The 26,705-nt window shown below is 44.0% G+C and overlaps 1 protein-coding gene across 1 annotated transcript in view; it reads left to right on the top strand.

Annotated features, from left to right (window-relative positions):
• The window catches only part of ORC5 (origin recognition complex subunit 5), a 322,089-nt gene that overhangs the window by 93,266 nt on the left and 202,118 nt on the right, over window positions 1–26,705 (top strand). Inside the window, exon 6 of the mRNA XM_069229642.1 lies at window positions 1,261–1,391. Within this exon, the coding sequence (XP_069085743.1) occupies window positions 1,261–1,391 (131 nt within the window). The remainder of the gene's footprint in view (window positions 1–1,260; window positions 1,392–26,705) is intronic.

Below are 26,705 nucleotides of genomic sequence, written 5' to 3'. Positions count from 1 at the left end.
TGCACCCTGACAAAGTAGTGTTGCGCCCTAAGGCTTCCTTCCTTCCTAAGGTGGTTACACCTTTTCATGTAGGCCAGTCCCTCACTCTGCCCACTTTCTACGCACCCTCACACCCTTCCTCTGAGGAGGAGAGACTCCACCGTCTGGACCTAAAAATAGTGTTGGCATTCTACCCCAGTTGTACTAAAGATTTCCGGGTGGACGATCAACTCTTTGGGTATGTGGGTGTGAAAAAAGGAAGGCAGTGCAAAAGCATACCATCTCTCGATTGGTGCTACTTTGCATCAAAATGTGCTACGCTTTGGCCAAGAAGCAACCTCCTGAGGGCTTGCGTGCTCATTCCACCAGAACAACTGCTGCTTCCACTGTGTTAGCACGCAGAGTTCTTATCCTGAGTATCTGCCAGGCAGCTACGTGAGCATCCCTGCACACGTTTGCTAAACACTACTGTCTGGAAAGTCTGGTCTGTCGGGATGGCTACTTTGGTCGTTCGGTCCTGCAGGACTTCATAGTAAGATCTTGGTTCGCATCCCACCACCGAGGATGGCATTGCATGGGTATCTATTAAAAGGTAAGGAATCTGCAACTAAAAGTCTCTATCAGATGTACAAGTTACTTACCTTCGGTAACAAAATATCTGGTAGAGACATATTCTAGTTGCAGATTTCTTACCGCCCACCCATCCTCCCCGTTTGCGAACTGATTTCTAGGGACAGGGATTCCCCTTTCAGGTCCTTAGCTCTGGCGCACCAATCTCGGTGTTCTTAGCGGCTCTGCGCTTTGGCGTGGAAAGTCGTTAAAAGAAACTGACGTCACTGTACGAATGTGGCGTCTATATACTATTCCCTATGTCATTCCGGCAACAACAACGCCCACGGTGTCGACCGACGCCAGCTACCGACGTGCAAGGGCAACTAGAATATGTCTCTACCAGATATTTAGTTACCAAAGGTAAGTAACTTGTACGTTAGCCTTTCTGCAAGGGTAAAAAGAGGAAGAAATTTGGTCCTTTTTGTTTTTTTTCTTCTTCAATGACAGGCACAAATGTAGGCTCCAAAGGCAATTTTAATAAACACGGAGTAGGAATCAGACCCGCATTGCCTTTTCAGTCGTTAACCAATGACTTGTTTCAAAAAAGATATTCAACAGATCTCAGTAATGTTTTTTATGTTATTAGTATTTTTTTTATTAAATGCCTTTTACAGTCATAATTTTGAAACTGTTTAGTCATTAAAATTTAAAAGTGCCTATATTTTTCAGTGGAACTTCAAAGGATCCTGTCTCGTGACCATCCTGCCGAGTTCTCTGTGGATTTCTATGCTGCCTACATTAACATACTTCTTGGTGTTTTCTACACAGTCTGCAGGGACCTTAAAGAGCTCAAGCATCTGGTGAGCCTCAAAAGCCTTTTGGTAAACAGAGTATAGGCCATTGGGATTTGTTTAGTATAGGTTTGGAGTTAAAGTCCTATGTGTAAGGTGTTTTTTAAAAAAAAACTTTTTTTTTATTACCATGAAGCATTACATTTTAGACAGTATGCCAAAGTACGCATTTTGGGCAGCTTGAAGCGCAGAATATCGGAATTTGGATTGGTAAAGTTGAAATGAAGCGTGGTACGTTGTCATACCGTTCAGTCTGTGCTTAATTAATAAAAGAAAAATAAGTCCAGAGTCGCCAAGTTTTTCCTATGAGACGTCTGCAGCAGAATGCTTAGTTTGCCTAGTACCACATCTGTCTAGTCTTAATTCAATGCCCTGTCTCTTTCGTCCACTGCACGTCTCTTTATCTCATTCAGCCTGATAGTTTTATGTCACTGTTTTCATATCTTTCGATCATCCTTTTTTCCTCCTGTTCTGCCTTCCTTTACCTTACTGTGTCATTGTCTAATGAGGATAAATATGTTCCAGTTCTCCAAAATGAGTTGGCGTGCATGCTCCGTCACCTGTACAAATTAAACACTACTTTAATTGTATGAATATAAATGACATTCCAGTGAAGGCTGGTTTGTAGATTTGCAAACCTTTGTTTCCAAGGATGGAAAGCTTTTGGATGTCGTTTTTTTTTCTTACTTACATATAGCTGGTGTATGAAGGGAGAAATGGCAGTCTTTTTTTTGGGGGGGGGGGGGGTGACGAGGAAATGCAAGTGTCAATGGGTTCTTTAATGGTTGTCACATGCAATGTCTGGTGAAAGTTGGATATCCAGATGGCACACCATACAACAGAAGGTTTTTTTAAATATAATTTTCTATTTATTTGATTTTTTAGGACATAATAACCCTCTTGAATCTAAATTAATCCAATGTATCTAAAAAGAACAGATGTTATTTTGCATTGTAACCTTTCCTATGTTTCAGACCCTAGTGTGAATTGGGTTGGGGGCAGTGTGAAGGAGGGGAGGGGTAGCTTGGGTGTGGATAGGGTGTTGGGATACACAGGGCAGATGGGGGGAACTACTTGGTCCTATCTGTGGTGGTAGAAGTAGTCTACCACTGCTTTTAGTCCTACTGTGGCTCTGCAAATTGGGCTGAGTAAAACCCTTTCTGCACTTGGCTCTATAGTGGTATTGAGGGCAAGCAGTCACAGGTTTCTCAGGGAGTGAGTGTGAGGAGGCAAGAACTCAAGTCACCCAGCAGATGTAGTAAGGTGAGGTCCACCTCAGTGCTTATCTTTTATGTAAAAAGAAAGTACTTCATTCACATAGCAGGACCAAGTATAACACAGCTCAATTGGAATTCTACTTACTTGGTTGTAATCCTGGGTGCGATCTACAGTAAGTGGTACTTACACCCTACCTTTCAGTACTGTCTACAAGGTCCAATGAGCATAATGGTTATAGGATGTGCTGTCTTGCGGGCAGTGGCATGTAATGGGCACAGGTGCAGATTACTCGTTAGATGTGCAACTCAGATCAGGTGTTTTCATCCTGTGCATTAACGTGGGCAAAAGTGTCAATCCATTGCACCGGATTCGTCGGCACGCGTTTACTCCCTCATTTCTTTCACAGTCTAAGCCCTGCTTTGCCTCCTCACTGTTCTTGCATATAATGTGGTACTTTACAGCAGTGCCTCACTTCTGTGGCCTTTATTGTGCCTCTCTTTTGGAACCGGAAGCACTTGATGAGTTTTGCATGGTAGGTAGCAGCACAATGCCTTCAGAAGTGGTGGCCCTCCTGTCTCAGTGCAGACCAGGTAACCAGGCAAGCCAGTTGCAGTCTTCAGACAAATCGTCAGCAGTGATGTCTTTGGCAGTTGATCGGACACCACCTCAGCTGCTTAAAGCTGGCACAGTGGTACTTCTGCTTGTAAATTCTTAGTGTAGTAAGACACAGGAGCAGCTTAGAGCGACTTGGGGCCCCTTCGTGACATGGGTCACTCCTGGCTTTTCTCTCTAGGATAGTTCTTTCTTTGGGTGTTCCTTGCACTGAGAATATGCTGGGTGTCTCCTCTTCAGGGGTGTGGAGTTTATTAAAAACCTCTGCTTGTCGATGGGACATGTTATTTCGCAAATCTTCTTGTCCTGTAATAAAAATCTACTTGTCCCTATGGTGCCATGTAGTAAGCGACAAATTATGGCAGCAGTCTCATTATGTAAGAGCTCTTGTAATAGCCTCTCTGATTAGGCCAGGGCTAATACTTTAGTAGGGGTTGACTACTAGCAATGTCCTTATTTTGCCATCTTTCTGCAGATCTACATATTGTGGTAAGCAATAGTTCCAGGGTTGGATTGACCATGTATGTGTGCAAACTTCCTAAGTTGCATGTTTTAAGGGTTTTCATCAGCTCCTCTTTAATCTTTTCTCATACTGAAAAAGGTTGGAAATTTATTCCTGACGATGACCAGAGGTAAAACTTCTTCCAAAGTTGGGGGGGAAAAAAGCGGTTGGAGGGAAATTAACTTGTAAACGCTCAACATATTTTCGCATGATCAAATCTACACATGCATATTTGCTCATGCTAAATTACAGTTCACAAATATTTTCTAGGAGTACAAGTTCCTGGTCTACTTCTGTCAATTCAGTGAATTCATGAAATATGTAACTCTGCACTTATGCAAAGACAAATATCTTGGGTGCACTTTTGTGACTTTCTTTTAGAATTGGGCCCCTAGTTAGGTCTGGCGTTAACCACAAATTTTTGGTTTTAATTACATTTCTATCTTTCTCTGTATCCATCTATCGGCTGACTTCACTGTGAGAGACTGTACTGTGCCCTTTTCACAAGGAGTATATCAGCATACAAGTAGTTTTGTTCAGTGCCAGGAACTCGTATGGCAATGCGTGCTTTTTGAGACCAAGAAATATTTTTGCTTTTTGCCAATGTTTATTGCAATAGTGCGGGCCCAACAACTCCCACAACAATAAAGTTTTACAAAAGCCATGTCAAAACGAGACCTGCGTTGACAAAACCAAAACCTGAGCACCAAAGTCTGATCTACTGGCTTTGCCAGTGCTTGTTTATTTTTATGTTTCCCATAATCTTGTTGAAACTGGTTGCACTGACTTTCCATTATGAATATTTTTTGGTAATGCTAGCATACAGCAACACGTTTTACTGAACGATGCTTCAAAGAAACACTACATAAAATTTCACAGTAGTTTAGAAAAATGATTTTTTTCCCTAGTTGCATTCTTTTGTGAACATTTTATTTTGAAAGCAAAGAATCATCTGTCTTGCATTCAAGCTTCTGCAACTATTTGCATGTAATCAGAGAGATTTCTGGGAGCACTATACATAACCTCATATTAAACTTTGCAAATGTGTGTACACATTTATGTTACTGGAACCGCTATCAGTAGTGCTTACAACATTTATTTAGAGCTCTCACCCTAATAACATAAGGTTTGCATTAATGAACCATAAATACAAGTTCGAACAACATTAACATATGCACACAAATATTACCTCAACTGCAGAAAATTCCCTTCTCAGCTTCATAACTTGGTACAGTAAATTGACAGGTAAAGGATTTGTGCTGCAGGGGGTAGGGCCTACTTGTCCCAAGCACACAGTACATTTGGAAACTTGTCCTTGACCCCAAACAATATGTCTGGGCGTCGGGCTGTAGGAATTCCAGAACTCTGCCTCTTGCTCAGTCTGTCCTCCTGCAGGCCCAAACACTTTCATTCCCTCTCTCAGCAGGCTGGCAATAGTCTAACCACCATGCAGATACTCCACTCCTCCAGTAGAAAGTGCAGACTTCAGGTAATGTCCTCTTACTTCTGGGAGACTGGTTGTCATGCAGAAGCGGCCGTAGTTCGCAGCGGTTCTTTGGGTACTCTAAAGAAAACTCCCTTAATTGATTATGAAGAACTTGGAACTAGAGCACATTAAGTGATTTTTCACACATTTTCCAGTTAAGGGATGAGGATCCTTTGTTTCAAATGTCAGAACTGGTTTGGGGGGAAGGGGGGGTTATCTTTCAAATATTCTTCTCAGGTCGCTCTGTAGACACAACTTTTGCATAAAGTGGTTCGTTGAATAGCTGATGGCATAGGATTGATTCATTGATGGAGTACCCAAAACATGAGCACAATTAAATGTGAGTTCTCTGCCCCTGTCTGTCATCAGCCTTCCTGCAATAATAATCAGAGATAGAACGGCAGGCCCTGCCAAAAAACTTCTTCACCTTGGCTGACAGAAACTGCAGTCAGACTTCACAACCCTATCATCTACCACATGTCACTGATTGGGAAGAATTAATTGGTAATAAAAAAAAACTTCATGGCATTTCTAAAGATAACCCATTCACAGTCTTGTTCTCAACACACAGGAGTGCTCCTACACTGTCTGGCGAAGTTATTTTTCCATCTGTCTTGTGCTATGCTTAACCATGGCCATCAAGAATGGATTCCAATAGACTGCACCACGTATAGAATCCTGCTGCCATACATGTGCACCCTATGATTTGAACATACGTGCAGCCGAAATGCAGATAAGATGTCCATGCAAGGTTCTAGCTTTCATGTCACAGGGGAACATAACAAGAGGCGGGGTCATTAGCTCACAGTTTCACTGACCCAGAGACAAACGTCTGGCCCTGCTACAGATTAACAAAACCTGGTTCACTGTCACCACCCCTTTGTGTGGTGTACCTAGGGCAGGGACAGTAGTCCAGTGGCTACTGTGAGGGTATGCTAACTGAGGCCCTCCAGTTTACAGGACAGGTGCTGAACCTCACAGTGTCAAGGACAGGCCTAGAACTCTGCACACATGCTTAGTTAGCATGACATTGTGACCAAAATAAGTTAGGACTTCAGTTTCACAGGCAATAGGGTACCTGAGGGAAGGGGAAAATGGCAATTTACCAGGCAGGGAAATTTTTTGATACAACACTATGATTTTAAAATGCCGTATTAACACAAGTAGCAATGCCCAGTAGACTCCAACATGTTTAGATATTGCTAACTATATATAGTGCTGGCAGTGAGTTGACCCCTCTTAAACCATTTGCTTTTTTTGACCAGCCTTTTTCAGCCATTGGCTAGAGACATTGTCTGTAATGTCTTTGCTTAGCCTGGTGCCTAATGCTACTGGTTGTATCCCTACACCTTCACTCCAGTGCTTGCATTGAACAGCCAGAGGGGGTTCTTTACAACTATAGCCCTCTCTGTACCTGGTAGATCCCTCATGAGTGCACTTTGATGCAAATTCTGGAGATTTGCTCTCGAACTGCAAGGGTGGGGGGGTCTCAGACCCTTGGTGCAAAGACTCAGTTCAGTACACATGCTGAGTTAGAGAAGCCCAGTGGACCACAACTTTAACACAAACCCACCCAGTTGTTCTTTGACCAGGCAGAGCTTTCATGTTACTTATCATTATTCACGTTAAACAAGATCAGGGAAACAGTAGTAACCAAAATAATCCATTAGTCTTGCAGACAACACACTCAAAAGTTTCACTAATAAATCTGGACTTATAGTTTTAAAACATTGTTTAGTAAAACATTAATCTTGTGCAGACAATATGTACAATAATAAGAGTGAGAGTAAATTCATGGTTAACAATGTTTTTACTAAAACCATTAAAACATTTCAAACATTTTTGCATTTTAAATTATTTCCTAGAGACTAATGCTATTTCTGAACCCTACACTGATATAGTAGGCTAAAGCCTTACATATCATTCTTTCCTTTTCTTTGAAATGGTATACATAGCATACCTTTTTTTGAAGCAGTAAGTATGGCCATTTTATTAGAGTTCTGCCATGGAATAGCAGACTTGTGCTTCAACCAAGAACAGAAATCCAAGTATTCTGCTCCTCGCTTCTGCAGCTAGCTCTCCTGACGTATCCCTGAGTGAAATCTGAATTTGGAATTAGCAAACTGGTGTGCTGTCTGTTGATACTCTCTTGAGTGAATACCTCTCCTAATCAGTGGTCAAAAAGTTGGGCTTTATATGAATTTATCTGCAAATGTTTTCAAAAGAAGCCAGAATTTGAGACATTATCTCGTTAGTCTAAACTATTCTAGCCTATTGTACCTAGGTGTAATATCGTAGCGTACGTAACACAAGGACACGGCTCTCTAGAGGTAACTTGTGTAGTTTATTGTAGAAAAAGCAATTCCATCCGTGGAGAAAGCATCCCGACCTCCGCCTCTCTCCGCAACCGTCTAGGCTTTACTCTTAAATTTACATTCAAGTACAGCGCAAGTTGGGCTCGACCATCCATATGGTGCTGCCATGATGGGAAGTGCGTAATCAAGAACAATGTCAACCTGCAATGGAGATAATTAGATTGTGAAAATAAAAACAACACAAGATGTCTGCTTACAATGGAGGAATCAATGTTTTATCATTAGTTTACATAGAAAGGAAAACTAACACTTTCTAATTCAGATACCACTTGAATTGAAAACCAAGCAATCTTTAGAAAATTCATGACTGAAGGTGGGAACTATTATAGTGTGCACAACATCTCAAACGCACTAGTGCTCTGTGTTGGCACATTAAACCCAACTAGTTAACTTAGGCAAAAGGTTGTAGTTTCCTGTAGGAGCCCAGTAAATCTCTCCAAATGTGATCCAGAAAATGTCTGGAAAATGGATCAAATATAATAATTTATGTTGGGGGTTGTTTTTTTTTTATTTTTTATTTGCATGACTGAGATTAGACCCATGCCAAACTAAAATGTTCACATGTATGACTCAAGGTTTTGTCAAAGTGATTATTGATTTGGGAAGGAAGGTACCGCTTCTGACTTAACCTCATACTTTGGGTATTATGTCACAACACAGTTTTTTAAAGAATCTCTGCTTAATCTCTGTAGTGCAGCCACAGGCAAGTACACAGAAAAATTGTATGTTTAAGAAGTACCAGAGAGCATTAAAAGTTAAAACATGGCACAATAATGTTGTCTAAATATTTAGAAAAATCAAGATCAATGTAATGAGCACAGAGACAAAATGTGTTTAAAATCAGAAAAGAAGAATTAGAAAGATGGATGTTTAAAGCAAAAAGCACCAAGAAATTACCAAGTGGCAATGGAAAATCTAAGTTTGTGGTTGATAAGGAACTCCCTGGATTTTCAGGTTGATCCTGATGAAGTGTACGTTCGGATAGCCAAGCAGATCTGACTGATCAAACGTTTTTTTCCCTTTGGGCCTAGAATATTTTTGGTTCTCCAGTATTGAATCTTTCATAGATTAATTTGCTTGAATAATTCCCAGTTGTTGAAGTGGGAGTCCACGGTACATTTAAAAGCAGTATAAGTCATACATAGACCAAAATAATATTCACTTCACTACTTATCTCCTTCATTATAAAAGAACCAAACTTCAGCCATTCAGGCGACATCACCCCCTGGAACACTCCCCACAGAGGCATCACTCCCTCAGATGTTATACCACATGTTGTGTGAAGTCTCCCAGATCCCCGCTCAGTTACCCACGATTTTAAATAAAAAAATGTCATCTGTTACTCAAACCCTCCTAACTAAAATGTCAAATTCAAACAGAAAAGGTATTTTCAGACCTTGTGGGACCTGTGGTAAGTAGAGGCTGCACTCTGAGGATCCTCACACAGACTGCATTTACTGTTTCTACCCTTCCCATAAGGTAAAAGACTGTATGATTTGCCATACTTTTCACTCACACTTTAAAGGATAGAGAGAGGGGCAGATATGGCTTTAGAAGCTTAAGATCTGGAACACTCCTTTATCTGATGAGGAGGTGGGTGATCCTTCTAAGTCAAGGAAGTCTCAGAAAAAAGAAATAGAAAGGGCTGAAGGACATTTGTCTTGTAATCAACCAAAAACGCTCACAAAAAGACTCATCAGTGGTCATCTGAGGTGCATATTTTGTCTGCAACTGCATAGGCATACTAAAGCGGATATCTCCTCAAAAATATCAAAATTTGAGCTTACAACACCTTCTCCAAGATGGTTCAAAAAGTCTTCCTCAGTGCAGTTCATGGAGAAATCTACTTGGGAGGAAAAAAAAACGGACTAAGCTGACAACACTGTTGACAAAGGCAGGTCCATCGTCAACAAAATTATCCCTGTTGACGAAAACGGCACTGTCTACAAAGGCTGCATCTTCGGTGGTGATTATACCATTGTTGTTGCTGGCGGCACATATACGATCTCACCTACGTGGGCATTGTCGACTGGTAAACAGTCAACAAATCCATCAATGGCAAAAGAGGTATTGCTTTTGATATCAAAGACACTGATAATGTCAACAAGGCAATTGTCAATGCCATCTATGGCAATACTGTTGATGAGAGAACCATTGCATTCTCCAATAGTTTCAATAATCTTGAGCAAACACCTCCTACTAAAGTTTCACCTTTCCCCCCCCCAACTCATTGTAGTTGTAGGGGATTCAGAAGATGACTGGCACTACGGAACAGCACATAGTCCTTCAGAAAGAACTATATGTTAAATATCAAGAGGAGAGTGAAAATATTGTGTAGATTATTATTCCTCAGGAGCACAATTCAATTTATGGATGTCTACTTTATATATTGAGCATTAACAACCCTACAAACATGAGCCTCAGGAGGAAATGGTTCAGGTAGAAAGAGCTTTGGTTGAGGTTGGAAATGGCCCTTTATGCAGGGATATCCCCAAACGTTTTGCCTTTCTCCTCCTATTTTACTGACACTCTTTTTGCTGGCTTTGGATCTCTGGGCACTTTACCACTTCTAACCAGTGTTAACGTGCATGTGCTCTTTCCACTAAACCTTGGTATGATTGGCTTACACCCTTTTGGCACATTTAATTCACCTGTAACTTCCTTGTAAAGAGGTATACTATATAAGCTGGGCCTGTAAATTAAATGATACTAGTGGGCCTGCAGTGCAGGTTGCACAACCCACAGAAGTAGCCTTTCAAACCTGTCTCGGGCCTGCTCCTGCAGCACCTGTGTGCGCAGTTTACTGCCACTTTGACTTGGCTTTTCAAACTTCTTGCTGAGGCCTAAACTCCCCTATTTTGCTACACTCAAGCCACCTTTAAGGTAGCCTCTAGGTAGCCCTATGGGCAGGGTGCTGTGTGTGTAAAAGATAGGACATGTACTTTTATGTTTTACATGTCCTAGTGGTGACAAACAGCCTATTTCATTTTTCACTACTGTGAGAGCTGCTTCTCTCATAGGTTAACATTGGGAATTCCCTTCTATATTTTTAATAGGCTGTGTTCTGCCCTGACAAAAAAGGCTAATTTACCTCCTAATGGTGTCTGGAGTCAGAACTGGGTTGAAAGCGGATGTGTTACCCTTGAAAGGATTCCTTTGAAGTCACCCCTTGAACAAAGATTTTTTGGAGTGAAAGTACAAGGGCTTTGATCCCATGTTTAGAGAGCACTTTGGAACTGTGAATGAACCTCTGTCAGAAGGATTGCAGCTCTGCACAAAGAACTCGTCTGGACTGCTCTTCTGCTGTTGCTCTGCTGCCTACTACTTGTGGGGTGGCATAAAAGACTCACTACACTGCTTTTCTACTTGTTGCCTTGCTGCCAACTGCTCCCGGACTCTGGTTTCACTAGGCACTACTGGATTGCCAGAAGGAAGCGTCATTCTTTTGCCTGTCTATACTGGCCTGCCTGCTCCCTGTGCCCTGACCCTGGTCTCCTTAGGTTCTACTGAGATACTGCTGTGTACCAGGAAACCGCCACCCCTAATAACTGCTTTACTGGACTGCCCTGCTGTTTTTTGGACTGAAGGAGGGACTACTGCTTGCAATTTAGGTGGATGAGCTGGCCTGCCTAGTTCTCTGTACCTCTAAAGTGTCACCAAAGGGCAAGAGGACTTGTCCCCTATCCAGCAATCCCCGGATTAACAAAGACTGCCCCCAAGTGGGGCTTTTTGCCTTATGCATTTGGTCTGCTGTTCCAAGTCTTCCTTTTTGTTCTCTGGTCAGATCGCTCTCTCCAGAGGGAACGTGGGGTAGCACTTCCCGCTGCACCAGTCAAGTGCTTCACCTGCCTGAAGCGTGGTATGCGCTGACTAAAGGGGTTGTCTGAGCTCTTCACCCCGGACAGAGGAGCATTTTGTGGGCCAAATTGTCTGCAGAGCATCAGCCGCTTAGCCCTGCCTCGAGTATTTCCGACAAAGGGCGCTGCACCCCCGGAAGGAAGGGGTAAGTGCTGTAGTCCTATTGAGCGTAGTCTGCTGTACTGGCTAGCAGGCCACTGAGGCTGTCCCAACCTGTATGAGGACAGACAGTGCGTCCTGCCAGGTATCAAGAGCCTGATGTCAGACCACCAGGGTCTCACTAGGACAGCCCAGTGTACCTTTGTGTGTGGCCCTGAGTTGTTTACTTTTCTTTGCAGTGCTAAGCCTGACTGGGACACCGCTGATAGGGGCCCTGGGCTGGCAGTTCGATAGCAATCCGCTTAATCCCCACAACTAGGGCAACAGTACACTTTCCTTACTTTGGCCAACCCCTTATGAGGAATGTTGCTTTTGCCTTGAGTAGGTTACCAAACATTTGTCTCTGAAAGCCTTTTCATATTCCCAGTGATACGTCCACAGGTACTGCTATGCCTTGCGTTTAGGGCTTAATCGCTGCATAAGTATAATAGCAGTGCAGGGGCGCTGCATCCTAGGTGTTTGCAGAGATACAATTGATATGTTCTCTTGCTCTAATCTAACTGCTGCATTTCATGCCCTGATGATAGGCTGTATGACATTTTGATTCTTGGATTGGCAAGGAAATGAGTACTGTTCCATAATTTGCATCTTATGTGCAATATTTAAGAATGACGTTTTGGCCTATGTTTTATGTACAATATACACTATATATTTTTGTGTAATCCTGGGTGGAGTCTCTTTTGTGATGTGTATATATTGTCACTGGTGTGACTGTATTGTGCAAATGCTTTACATATTGTCTCTGAGGATAAGCCTGACTGCTCTGTGCCAAGCTACCAGAGGGTGAACACAGGTTATCTTTCGTGTGTAACTTACTTGCCCTTACTACCTGACTAGAGTGGTGAATTCTGCCTGCCTTAGGTGCATATCCTAGTCAACCAGAAACCCCATTTCTAACAGTTGATGACTTGCAGAGCTTGGTGCAGGACTATTATAAAAGATTTCCAGAGCCCTCATAGGCTACATCACCACTTGTAACAATTCACCCTCCTTGAATTCAGACTCCTACTCGCACACCACATAATTTCCTGGCAGGGCATACACCGAAGGAATGCCAGCTTCAAGTATTGTGGTTCCGGCTGCGGATGACGTAATGCCCTCCAATGAAGAGAGGGAAGAGGGTGAAGTACCAGATGACCACAGTGCATCTAATGAATAGGATGATTACCTGCTTTGTGTTCCTTCACCACCCGCGCCTCAGCCAGTGGATTGCCCCCCCAGCCCCCAATAATATTGGGAGTTTCTAAACTCTGTTGGAGTGAGCAGCAAAACTATTTGAGTTGCCAATGACAGTGAAACAATCAGATTGCTTTCTTTATGAGTTTAAAGAGCTGGCTAGAGAGTCCATTAGAGCTATCTCAGTTGTGGATTATATCTGGGAGGAAGATGTGAAAATAATGAAGAATCCAGAAACGGAATCTGCTCAGCTACCCATATTGGAAAAAATATATATAAGACGCCAGAAAAATGACCAGCCCATTTGATAGGGCATCCTGAACCAGATTCTATCATAACACAAGCAGCTCAGCACTTCTGAATGAACCTCTCTACGCCTATATCCATGCAACTGTATAGAGAGGGTAGATGCCTTGATAACATAGGAGAGAAATTTTCCTCAATGGTTGCTATAACAGAGAGAGCGATTTTCCTCAATGGTTGCTCTAACGGGGCAAATTCTCTGGTGATCCTTGGAAGATACAACAGGCAGATGTGGTCAGATATTGTTCCTTACATAGATCAGTTACCAGAGGATGTAAAGACCAAGATGAGAGAAATTCTACAAGAAGGCAAATGAGTCTCTTCAGAAATTGATTGAGTGATGGATATTGCTTCCACAGGTTTTCGGAAATTGACAGCTGCTGTTTTCCTCTGCAGACATGGATGGCTAAAAGCTACTTCCTTCAGATCTTAAAACTCTAGACCTGCTTTCTGATTGAGTGGCATTCTTTGGAAGACACATTGATGAGGTGCTAAAATCAATCAAAGCTGACATTGACACTGCAATAGCGCTGGGTTTGCTGCAAACGATGCAGATGTCTTTTTGTGGGACAAGAGGCAGGGGTTTGTTACGTAGAGGAGGATACCAATCTTATCAATCGCAAAAGTACCAGCCCTTTCAGCAACAATACAGACTGCAATACCCTAAAAAAAAAAAAAATACAGACAACCACCATCAGTGACTTACAAACTGCAAGGAGGAACCAAACTTCCCATGGAAGAGAATCAATTAGGAAACAAAGAAAGGACAAACTTGCCGATTACTCACACGTCTGTACCAGAAGCAATTGAGGGCCGAATAACAAACTGTTTGGCTCACTGGAAGTTAATCACAACAGACAAATGAGTTTTCTAGTCTCTTATGGCCATGCACTAGAAATTAGAAAGAGACCCCCCTCAGACAGGGTCATCTGCCCATTGCACACAGCTACAAAGGCAAATAATTACCGTGCTCCACAAGGGTACAATAGAAAGAGTATCATACAATCGGAAGGGAAAAGGATTTTATTCCCGCTTCTTCTTGATCAAGAAAAAGACAGTGGAATGGAGGCCTATTTTTAGACATGCAGTGGTTAAACAACTAAATAAGAATTTCGTATGGTTACTCTTAAAGACCAACTCCAGCTCCTGAAACACAGGGATTCCATGACGACCTTCATGATGCCTTTTTTTCCACATAAGGCAAGCCTGTTGTGTGCCCTGATCGCGCCGAGCGCCAAACCCCCTGGCGGTTTGGTCCCAGGTGGGCAAAATCTGGTAAGATACTGCTGGGAGGAATTGTCAACACTAAACTAAAGAATGTATCCGGATAGAGCCCCCTACCCAATCTGATTCCGGACTAATGCTTCTGCCAGCAATGCGGTTTTTATTTAAACACAGGTGGATCTCACCAATTAGGTGCAGCAGCGCCATTAACTACCCCTGCCATATTAGGATTTAATTCCATGGGCCTCTTAGCTGGCTGCCCCCCCCCCTCCCCCCCCCCCCCCCCCCCCCCCCCCCCCCCCCCCAGTGCTGAGCCCTTTTTTGGCGATTTGTGGTAGTTCGCGCTTAGGCCTTCATAACTTTTTGTCCACATAAGCTATCCACGCCAAATTTGCGTCCTTTTTTCCAACATCCTAGGGATTCTAATGGTACCCAGAGTTTGTGGTTTCTCCTGGAGGAGACCAAGAAAATAGCCAAAATACAGTGAAAATTTCGTTTTTTCCAAAAAGAATTGGAAAAAAGGGCTGCCATCAACAAAGGGTTTCTGGTGCTGAAATCATTATCTTCCCACCTTTCAGGAATGGGCAGACTTGAATCAGAAAACCACATTTTTCAACACAAATTTGGCATTTTACTGGAACATACCCCATTTTTACTATTTTTGGTGCTTTCAGCCTCCTTCCAGTTAGTGACAGGAATGGGTGTGAAACCAATGCTGGATCCCGGAAAGCTAAACATTTCTGAAAACTAGACAACATTCTGAATTCAGCAAGGGGTCGTTTGTGTAGATCCTACAAGGTTTTCCTATAGAAAATAACAGCTGAAATAAAAAATATTGAAATTGAGCTGAAAACCATGTTTTACTCTAACTTTTTCCTGCGATGTCAGATTTCTGAAAGCAATATACCGTTTTGTCTGCTGGACTCTTCTGGTTGCGGGGATATAAAGGGCTTGTAGGTTTATCAAGAACCCTAGGTACCCAGAGCCAATAAATGAGCTGCACCCTGCAGTTGGTTTTCATTCTATACTGGGTATACAGCAATTCATTTGCTGAAAAATGAAGAGTGAAAAATAGGTATCAAGAAAACCTTTGCATTTCGAAAATGGGCTCAAGATAAGGTTTTGAGGAGCAGTGGGTATTTGCACATCTCTGAATTCCGAGGTGCCCATACTAGCATGTGAATTGCAGGGCATTTCTCAAATAGACGTCTTTTTTACACACTCTCTTATATTTGGAAGGAAAAAATGTAGAGAAAGATAAGGGGCAATAACACTTGTTTTGCTATTCTATGTTCCCCAAGTCTCCCGATAAAAATGATTCCTCACTTGTGTGGGTAGGCCTAGCGCCCGTGACAGGAAATGCCCCAAAACACAACGTGGACACATCCCTTTTTTTTTTTTTTTTTTACAGAAAACAGAGCTGTTTTTTGCAAAGTGCCTAGCTGTGGATTTTGGCCTCTAGCTCAACCAGCACCTAGGGAAACCTACCAACCCTATGCATTTGTGAAAACTAGAGACCTAGGGGAATCCAAGATGGGGTGACTTGTGGGGCTCTGACCAAGTTCTGTTACCCAGAATCCTTTGCAAACCTCAAAACGTGGCTAAAAAAACACGTTTTCCTCTCATTTCGATGACCGAAAGTTCTGGAATCTGAGAGGAGCCACAAATTTCCTTCCACCCAGCGTTCCCCCAAGTCTCCCGATAAAAATGATACCTCACTTGTGTGGGTAGGCCTAGCGCCCGCCACAGGAAATGCCCCAAAACACAACGTGAACACATCACATTTTTTCATAGAAAACAGTGCCTACCTGTGGATTTTGGCCTCTAGCTCAGCCGGCACCTGGGGAAACCTAGCAAACCAGCGCATTTTTGAAAACTAGAAACCCAGGGGAATCCAAGATGAGGTGACTTGTGGGGCTCTGACCAGGTTCTGTTACCCAGAATCCTTTACAAACCTCAAAATGTGGCTAAAATAACACGTTTTCCTCACATTTCGGTGACAGAAAGTTCTGGAATCTGAGAGGAGCCACAAATTTCCTTCCACCCAGCTTTCCCCCAAGTCTCCCGATAAATATGATACCTCACTTGTGTTGGTAGGCCTGGTGCCCGCGACAGAAATAGATCACACAATGGTCAATGTTGGTCCTTACGTGAGGCAGCTGTTGACCCTAGGGTGATCCATTCCTGACGCAGGCACTAGGTGTAGGCACTCAAGTGGGGTAGTGTTTTTATCAGGACAGGTGAGGAGTCACTGGGTGGTAGGAATTTTGTGGATCCTAGCATATTCCTGTAGTTTGTGTGACAGAAATGCTAGAAAAATAGTTTTTATTCAACATTTCAGCTTTGCAGGGTATTCTGAGTAAGAAAACTTTGGGGAATCCACACAAGTCACACCTCTGTGGACTCCCCCCGAATGTCTAGTTTCCAGAAATGTTTGGGTTTAGTGTGTTTCTCTATATGGCCGCCGAATCCAGGACCAAAAACACAGGTGCCTGCCTTACAAAACCAGTTTGTTTTGCCATAGATAATTTTGATGTCTCCACAATACGATTTGGGTGGTGGAATTTGGGGCTGAACTAAATTGGGGAGCTCCCAATTGAGCTATCTCTCTCTCTCTCTCTCTCTCTCTCTCTCTCTCTTTCTCTCTCTCTCTTACTCTTTCTCTCTTACTCTTTCTCTCTCTCTCTTTTTCTCTTCTTGCCGCTGCATTCACCTGCTCTCTGGGTTGGGCTAACCCACTATTACTCAGTTGCACAAACAGCTTGCGAAGGGACAGCAGGACTGTCCTCATCACCTCCCTCATAATGTACTGGAAGAGGAGTTATCGAATGGGACTCCTCCGACTGAAAAATCACTCCCAGAGTCTGCGCCATTGTCCTATCCCTCAGATGCTGTCTCAGTATCTGATGTCTCAGTCTCTGATCCTATGTCAGAGCGGTCCTCTATAACCCGAGTGCAGGCAGCAGTCATCCATCAAGATGCCATCTCTGCTATTGGCTAAACTGTTGCTCTAAAACACTAGCCTACGTAGACAGTCACAAAATCGATGGTGTGTGTGAGATACGTGCAACAGTAGAGGCCACCTTACCTACGCTTCTTCCCTCAATCAGCACGTTCTTTCAAGACACTCAAAAAATACCTTGTCACATACCATTCGTCACAGTCTTTAGCACCTCCTGCGCCCAGTCCAACAATCATTATTGGTGCTCCCACTCCCTCCTCCTCCTCGGATTCCCTCATTACCACCCAGCAAAAGTGCCCTTCATCTCTCCATAGCCGCCCTCCACCCCGCACATACATTTCATTTGTATTATAGCGCAGGTAATGGCTGACTTTACTAATGTACTCAGCTATTTACATAAAATACAGATTTGCTCTTTGCAGTAGGCACATAAACCTTCTGTGCTTCTTTATGGCACTAAAACTGCCACTAGACAAGTCTGACCCTTTTCCCCCCAGGGAAACCACACACCTATTGACAAAAGTGATATATATATATGACAGCCAACCACCTGAAACTCAACTCAAGCAAAACCGAAATAATCCTCTTTGGCCCACACAAAAACACCTGGGACCCCTCATGGTGGCCCACCACGCTAGGCCCTGCACCCACCCCCGCCAACCACGCACGCAACCTCGGCATCATCCTAGACTCCTCCCTCTCGATGACCCAACAAATCAACGCTCTCACCTCCTCATGCTTCAACACACTCTGTATACTGAAAAAAACATTCAAATGGATCTCCACAGAGACCAGAAAAACTGTCACTCACGCACTCATCAGCAGCAGACTTGATTACGGAAACACCCTCTACGCCGGCACCACTCTAAAACTCGAGCGCAAACTACACGCATCCAGAACTCAGCAGCACGACTCATCCTCGACCTCCCCCGACACGAACACATCTCTCCACACCTCAAATCCCTCCACTGGCTGGAGGGATTTGGAGGGGAGAGTCTCCCCTTTCTTACGAGGCCTTCCTGAAAGTGTTTCCTGGCCCCCGATCGCAGCTGTGCTGCTGCGATCGGGGGCCAGGAAACACTTTCAGGAAGGCCGTTTTCCCCATCGAAGCAGGAAGCGGCCGCAAGGCTGCTTCCTGCTTCGATGGGGAAAACAACTTTGTAACGTCAGCGCGCCTCCCGGCGTGCTGACGTCACAAAGGGGCGGGTGGGGGGTAGACACAGAAGCTTCCGTGTCTCCCGGGGAAAGAAATAAGAAAATAAAAAAAAATTTTATTAACACCCTCCCTGGTGTCGGCCACTGGTCGTGACCCGCACCAGGGAGGTAGTGCGGGCGTCGGCCAGTGGCCGTCGCCCGCATTGAAGGGGTTAAGCACAATACAAAGCTCCACTTACTTCCGGATTCCTTTAAACCAGCAGTGGCATTTGCCACAGAAACTTGGGCAGATGGCAGCTTCCACCCCGGATATCTTAACAACCCTTCCAGAAGGGTACGCTATCCAAAGATTAGATACACAGGGCAGACGAGGCGGTGACTTAGCAGTCATATATAAGACTGAACGAACTGTAAAGTGCGACTTAATAGCATCATCTGCATGTGAAGTTTTAGCTTTTTCTTTACAACTTTGGGCTTTCTGTGGTGTGGTTATTTACCACCCTCTTCGCCCCAGACCTGCCTTCTATAAGGAAACAGGTAACCTGATTTAGGCAGATATCGTAGACTCAAACTATACAGTATTAGGTGATTTTAACTCCCACCTTTAGGCCCTAGACAATATTGAGACAGCATCTCTTTTGGAGACCATGTTCGGCCTGGGTCTTCCACAAATGATATATTTCCCTACACACTCAGCTAGTCACACCTTAGATGGTATTTTCACAAAAAATACTGAATTGGGCAACATCGGGATTCTTCCATTGCCCAGGACGGACCATAGGGCCACTTTATTTGATATAAGGACTACACTGTCAAAGTCCGTGCTCAGAGTCATCCAGGATGATAACTGTGTGAACTTGAAGCTAAATCCAACCTGACTGTTTAAACAAAGTACTAACGGACTTGCAACCTTCCACTGCAGACATTATGGATATAGCTGTTGCTGATTATACTGATTGGCTCAATGCCGTTGCCACTTCTCAGGCACCAGCAAGATTGATAAAATGAAAGAGGCAGTCCATCAGCCCCCGGGTTCTCCGATCAACTCGGGGTACTAAAACAAGCCTGTAGACACCAAGAGAGAAGGTGGAGAGCTAATTATAATGAGGATGAAAAAATGAAGTATAAGAGTTGTCTAGCGGACTATAAAGTAGCAATAATTAAAGAGAAAGCTGCTTATATCACAAGTAAAATTGAAGCTGCAAAAAATTCAACCAAAGAGCTATTTCAAACGGTTACAATACTAACTACTTTACCATCATTCAAACATCACTCAAGGGTTCTGCAACTGTTTGGCTACTTTCTTTCAACCAAAAGCGGAAGCTGTGTATAACTTTTCACCCTTACTGCCAACACCCAATGCTGGTGCTGGCAATTTAATACGCTCTTAAAATGTCCAGCATCTTAGTGAGTTCTTCTTACCGTCTAAGGAGGGAATCATTGGCTTACTAACCAGTGTGAAATCTGTGTCTCATAAAGACCCCTGTCCACCTTGAGTTGCTAGACTGGCTGCTGGTGTGCCATTACTCCACAATGTCTTCCAACTCATGTTTAAAACTGGCTCCTTTCCAAGAGTCTGGAAGAAAGCCTCAAAACTCTTTTATAAAAAAATAAATAAAAAAAGTCTCATTTGGATCCTAAAAGCAGCAACAATTATAGTCCTATATCCAGCTTACCATTATCTGTAAAAATTGTAGAAAAATGTATCAACAAACAATTGATGGACTTTAATTCCAATAACATTCTAGACCATACACAGTTTGGCTTTCGTAGTGGTCATAGTACTGAGGTGGCACTGCTCAATGCAACAGCAGAGATTAGATCATCGCTTGATCAAGAGGGGGGGGGGGTGCAGTTCTCATTCTGTTAGACCTATTGTCAGCCTTTGATACAGTAAACCCTGGCCTGCTGATGAATCGCCTTGCCTGAGATCATCTGAGTTCTTTTCTCACTGAGTGGGAGCAGCCGGTAAATCTGCGTGGTTTTGTTTCACCTCTGTTCTCTCACCATTGCGATCCACAGGGATCCTCGCTTAGTCCCCACCCTTTTTAATGTTTATATCAGACCGCTTGCTGACCTAATCAGATCCCATGGTTTTTCCATCATGTTTTACACAGACAACACTTGAATTGTCGTCTCTCTGGCCAATGACATGAGGACTGAGTGCAGGTTTTGTGACTGTATGTGGTCTATGTATACCGGAATGAATGAAAACTGAGTTTAAATGTGGGCAACACCGAGGTGGCGCTTTTCGGACCCTAGACATTTTTCTAGACCCCCTCCTGGTGGCCATATGAGCTGGGCTCCCTCCCATAGCCTGTGTCAAAGGCTCGAAACTTGTGTGGCCTCATTGATAATAAACTGTCTTATGCTGAGCATGTCAACGCAGTGACTTCATCTGCCTTTCTCATTCTCAGGTCAATAAAAAAGATCCTCACCTATATACCTGAATGTTTGAAAAAATTATTAGTGACCTCATTAGTCATGGCCAAATTGTATTATTGTAACAGATTGCTCCTAATGGCCCATCAGCATTTATTAAACAAGCTTCAAATCCTGCAGAATGTGGCAGCTCGATTATTGCTGAATATTCCCAAATATATCTCAATCTCCACCTACATTAAAACAAAAAAAATACACTGGCTCCCATATATGACAGAGAATTACTTTTAAAGTACTTTTGCCTACAAAGCTCTTAATCTTGGCCCAGCTTTTTTCAAACACTGCTTCCATTTGTACATTCCATCAAGGTCCATCTGCTCTACTTCGGCAAGGCTGGCCGTGGTCCCCAAGTTTAGGTGCATTTCTTGGGGTGGCAGAAGCTTTTTCAATGGAACTACACTTGCTTGGAATACTCTGTCATTTGCCGATAAATCCTCCCCCAGTCGTCTTCCCTTTAGGAAACATGTGAAAACGTGGCTGTATAACATCAAGTAGGAGTAAGCCCACCAAAGATCCCAGATTGCTGTTTTTCAGGGAGCATGGTGGCTCCTATCTAGCTAGCACCAAGACCCATTCGGGTAAACGTTGTGCTCTACAAATTGATTTAACATAACACATCCCCATTCACTCAAAGCATCAACAGCTCTTAAGATTCAGAGTAGCAGACATACATTATCAGTTTACAGTCCTCCCATTTGGACTCCGATCAGTTTCCCTTTTTTCACAAAATGTCTAGCTCCTCTGGCAGCTCACTTAAGGCAGAAAGGTTATCAACTTTTTCCATAGCTCGACGATTGGTTGATACAAGCCCTTACATTCCATGAAGCGATCAAATCGACAACTGCCTGTCTTCTGTATTTAGGAACCTAGGCTTAACTCTCAACCCGCAAAAACATCACCTCATCCGTCAAAAACCATAACATTTTTGGGAACCATTCTAGTCTCCGTACAGGACAAAACATACCTCAGAGAAAACGGGCAAAGACTATTAGAAAGACTGATGCAAAGAAAGTCCATTTCAGTTCACCTATTCAAGTCCGTTCTAGGCATGATGTCATTATGCATTCCTCTAGTACCATTTTCCTGGCTCCACCTACGAACCCTGCAAGAGGAATTAGACAAACAGCTTCAAACTCTTGGCTCTTTTGGGAACATGATCCAGATTCTTCCAACAATGAAGGCTTTTCTTCCTTGGTGGACTCAAGACAAGCATCTTTCCATAGGATTGAGCTTCCTGTCTCTTGTTGCCGATTTTTGTGGTGACAAACGATGCCTCCCTAGAAGGAAGATGTGCACTCCTTTAGGATTTACAAAGGAAGAGGAAATTGGCTCCACACCACAAAAATCTTCACATAAATATGTTGGAGTTCAAGGCAGTTGCATTGAACATACAGGCTTTTCTCCTTAGATTCAAGGGAGCGTCATTGCTAATACCCTTGGTCAGGACCGTCACCATGCACTACATCAACAAGAAAGAATGCACAAGATCTCAACCACTGTCTTGAGAAGGTTAGAAGATTTGGAAATGGGCACTGAAAATCACGATGCAAGTAAAAGCAGAGCATGTCCCATGAATAAAGAATGTTATAGGGGACACGTTAAGCAGGACAAGGTACAGCTATAATGAGTGGGAGCTCAAGCAAGCTGCCCTAGACAATATCCTTCTTTGAGACAAACTAAGTCTAGATAGGTTTGTGACTCATCCGAACGGATAATTATGGTTTTATGTAAGTTTGGGTTTACAACCTGGATCGTGAGGGAATGCATTTTTGATAAGATGGCCATTGGATCTTTGCTTAAGCTTTTCCCTTGATCTCGTGAATTCAATTAATTCTGAACAAAGTGAAGCAAAAACTGTGCAGATAGTTCTGATAGCCCTGAAATGGCCCAGGTAGTATTGGATCGCCAAACTGATCCTGCTTTTGGATAAACATCATAGTCACCTGAAGCTCTTTCCGACTTTGTCAATAAACCACAACCAATTACTTCATCTGGATCCAGCATGCTTGGCCCCTGAACACAATGAATTTGCAAGCCTGAATATCCTGAAAGACTCTAAAGAAATTCTTGCCGAGCCGGAGTGTATTCTACTAGCTAGTTTAAGCTAAAGTGGGAACACTTTTGTTTGTGGTGCCAGAATCATGGATTCATCCTCTTTCAGTTCCACCAGGACATGTTCTGTCTTATTTGCTGGATCGATGCTGTTGGCGCCGTACCCATACTCACCCCGGACTCCAATGCAGAGCCGGTTGGACGCCGCCTGATGCCGTTTGGAGGCATTCCTTCCAGACCGAAGCCTGTGCCCTATTCCTATGGGCTAGGACGTGGTGATGATTGGGAGGGGCCATTGGACCCTCATGAATACCAGCCCCAAAATGTCACCAAGGATACCTGGTGTGAGGATCTCGCATATGGCAGTGGTCAGGCCACCTCCTCAGATAATGGCTTGGTCTCTCCTACCGTGGCTACAGAGAAGGGAGCCTCATTTGCTATGGAGGCGAGGAGGGTGGCCGAGACCCTGAACTTTCAGCTGCCCTCTGTGGCAGTCAAGCTGAATGTCTAGACGGAGGTGCTTCAACCGGGAGTTACCCCATCCAAACCTCTCCTTCTGTTTAATGAAGCCCGTGTGGACATCCTACTCTGGACCTTGCCACCGTTGCCCCATCCCAGTGGACCCAACTTCCTCACCCAACATCCTACCTTGGAGAGCTTTGTGGTCCAAGCCTCCGCTTCAAGAGTAAATTCTGGCACGTTACCTACCACTCTACCAGACAGGGAATCCAGTCACCTTGAGAAAGGTTTCTTCCTGCAGCCAGGCACTGAGGTCGATTAACACCGCATATCTTTGGGGCCAATAGGACTCAGTTGTGCAGCTGCTTACTATGGTCTCAGAAGAGGCCAGAGCTATATTCTCCCAGGCTATTAATGATGTTTTAGGACTAGTGGCTTTTGAGGGGATGTCCAGGCCACGCTCATGGACATGCCCTTTTGATGATTCCCGTTTCTTCAGCGTCAAGGCGAACGTAGTGTTGGGACACTTCAAGGACAGCTGAACTATGGCCAGGTCCTTTGGCCATTCCCAACCCCAGTCTGCCTTTTGTGGTCACAGAAGGGGCTTCTAGCCATAGCTATACACACCTACCCTGCCATTGCATGCTTCCTAGCAGGGCCAGACACACTGTAGCTGGCATTGGGCATTTTTCCCGGGAGGCTGCAAGGGTGGGGGTCAGTTTTGCAGCAGTGGGGGCCGGTTTTGTTACTGGGGGCTGATTTGGCATAGGTGGTGCAATATTGGCCCCCAGTAACAAAAGCAGCAGTGCTTCACACTTGACTCCTCCCCACCCACCTCTACCCCTTCCACCCTACCCCTGGGGGCCAGTCTGACAAAGTTGTCAGGAATGCTGTGGCTCCAAGTCCAGCCAGGCTTCCCAGGCCTTGTGTGGGCTGCAGACTTTGTGGGTCAGGTAGCCAGAGGTTGGCAAGTCCACCAATCCCAGTCCCCCCTCCTTCTATCCCCCCCGCTCCCATCCCATCTTTCCCAGCAGCTGCAGTCATCAATTCTCTTTAGTGTGCCAACCAGCCATCACAGGCATCAAGTGGGAGGCAGGACACGTCCTCACCTGCGCTACTGCAGGTCGATAACATCCGACTGCTGGATTCTCCTGAATGTCCAAAGCGGCCACTTCCTCTGCTTTGTGACTACCCCTTCATCAATGGCACCCATTGCGACAGACTGACTGAGGTCCACATCTCCTTACTCTGCTAGGAAGTGGCAGCTTTCTTGGCCATGGGAGCCATAGTGTGCCGTCCTTCGAAGTAGGTCGTGGTTGTTATTTCTACTACTTTCGTCCTATCCTATATCTGTGCCTCAGTTTCTTCCTGAAAAAGTAGAAATTCAGAATGCTCATGCTCGCTCAAGTCCTGTCTGCCCTGGACCTGAGAGACTTGATGGTAGTGGTGGACTTGCAGGATGCATACTTTCACATTCCTGTACTGCCTACCCATGGACATTACCTGGGGTTCACAGTAGGCCATGACTATTTTTAGTTCATCATGCTCCCATTTGGCCTTACCACTGCCCCTTAGGTGTTCACCAATATGATGGCGGTGGTTGCAGATCATCTGTGGAGATCAGAGATGCCAGTCTTCCCCTATCTCGGTGACTTGCTGTTGAAGGTGGGCTCACCCCAGCTGGTTGTCTCCCACCTCCAGACTATGGCAGACCTCTTGCACTGTTCACTATCGGTGTGCTGAAGTCACACCTGACCACTTTTTCAGATGATACCTTTCCTCAGAGTTGGATACAGTGGATTTTTGGGCTTATCTTTGCAAACGTCGAGTCCAGGATATTCGGGCTGTGACAACTGTTTCAGTGAGACTGACTCTGAGGCTACTCATGGCCTTCTGCATCCTGCTTGTAACGCATGCCCATTGGCATATGCAGGCTCTGCAATGGCACCAGAAGTTCCAATGGGCGCAGCTTCGGGAAAACTTTCAACATGGCTCCGATCTCGAAGAGCACTGTAAAAGACCTGCAGTGGTGGTTGACGAACCGTGATCGGGTCACCAGTAGACCCCTCTACTTTTCCCATTCAGATCTACAGATTTTTCACTGCTGGGTTTGGGACGCCATCTAGGAGAGGTGGAGAACAGAGGCCTCTACTCTAGCGGAATCTTGACTCCACATCAACCTGTTGGAGTTTGAGCGGTCTGTCAGGCATTGAATGCCATTCTACCCTCCATCAAGAGAAGGCTAGTGCAGGTGTTTACGGTCAAAACCACCACAAGAGGTCCTGCATCTCTAGACATGGCTGGAACCTCAGGGCAAGTCCCTTTTAGAGTCCCTTATTGTGAATAGGTTCCTTACAGGTCTTCAGCACATTTCTTCCATCTACCTTCACTAAGCCTCAATGGGACCTTAACTTTGTTCTTAACTTTCTAATGTATGCTCTCTTTCAGCCACTTCATACCTGCCATCAATGAAGCCTTTCTGATGGCAATTACATCTGCCCAGAGGGTCGGTGAACTACAGGCACTGTCATCTCAAGTTACACCTGTGAACTCCCAAATTGAGGAAAAGATACCGAAAGTTAAAGACATATTGCTTTAATCAATACTGATTACAATTTTTTTGCAAAATTGCCATCCTCTTGCCTATATATAATTAACACCTAACTAGTCAAGGCTAAACAGGTAGGCTTTGTTAGCAGATCACTTACCTAAAACAAGACCCTTTACCAGCATCATAGCCTTGGCTGACGAAGAAGAATACGAAGGGACATTGTGTGGAATCACCCTTAATGCTGAAAAAGCCTTCAGCCCCATTGAATGGTCCTGTCTGTTCAATGTTCTTTTGGCACAGTGAACCCAGCGGTTTCATTGATAAGGTCAGTATTCTGTTCTGTATGTATTGGCATTTTTATTCACTCCTCTTTTTTATTACACTGAACATCTTATTACTGTATCACCTTAGTACATCCCACGGGAAAAAGAGGGTGAAGATAACTTCTCAGATTTTCAAATATATTAATCACACTCTCTCAAGAATATTTGTAGCAGCAACAACCAACAGATCTGAGAACCCGCTGAGGGTCAAATTGGAAAGTTTTTCTCACCTCGAATTCTCCTAATGATTTTCTCCTTTGTAGTCGACCAAAGCTACGAAAAGCTAGAACAATAAGAACCATCAATATAAACATCAAAGTTAAATGTACTGCCAAGAATTATGGATGAAGTGTAGCCTCCTGTTTAATATTGAAAGACAGCTGCACAGTGTTCATAATGAAAAACCTGCACCAAAGCTGGCATATTAACCATTAACCAAGTTTATGGGAAAAAACATTGCTGTAAA

This window comes from Pleurodeles waltl, chromosome 4_1 (genome assembly GCF_031143425.1).
Source record: "Pleurodeles waltl isolate 20211129_DDA chromosome 4_1, aPleWal1.hap1.20221129, whole genome shotgun sequence".
NCBI classification, from domain to species: domain Eukaryota; kingdom Metazoa; phylum Chordata; class Amphibia; order Caudata; family Salamandridae; genus Pleurodeles; species Pleurodeles waltl.
The sequence above is the reverse complement of the archived record's forward strand: the minus strand, read 5'-3'. Positions and strand labels throughout refer to the sequence as shown.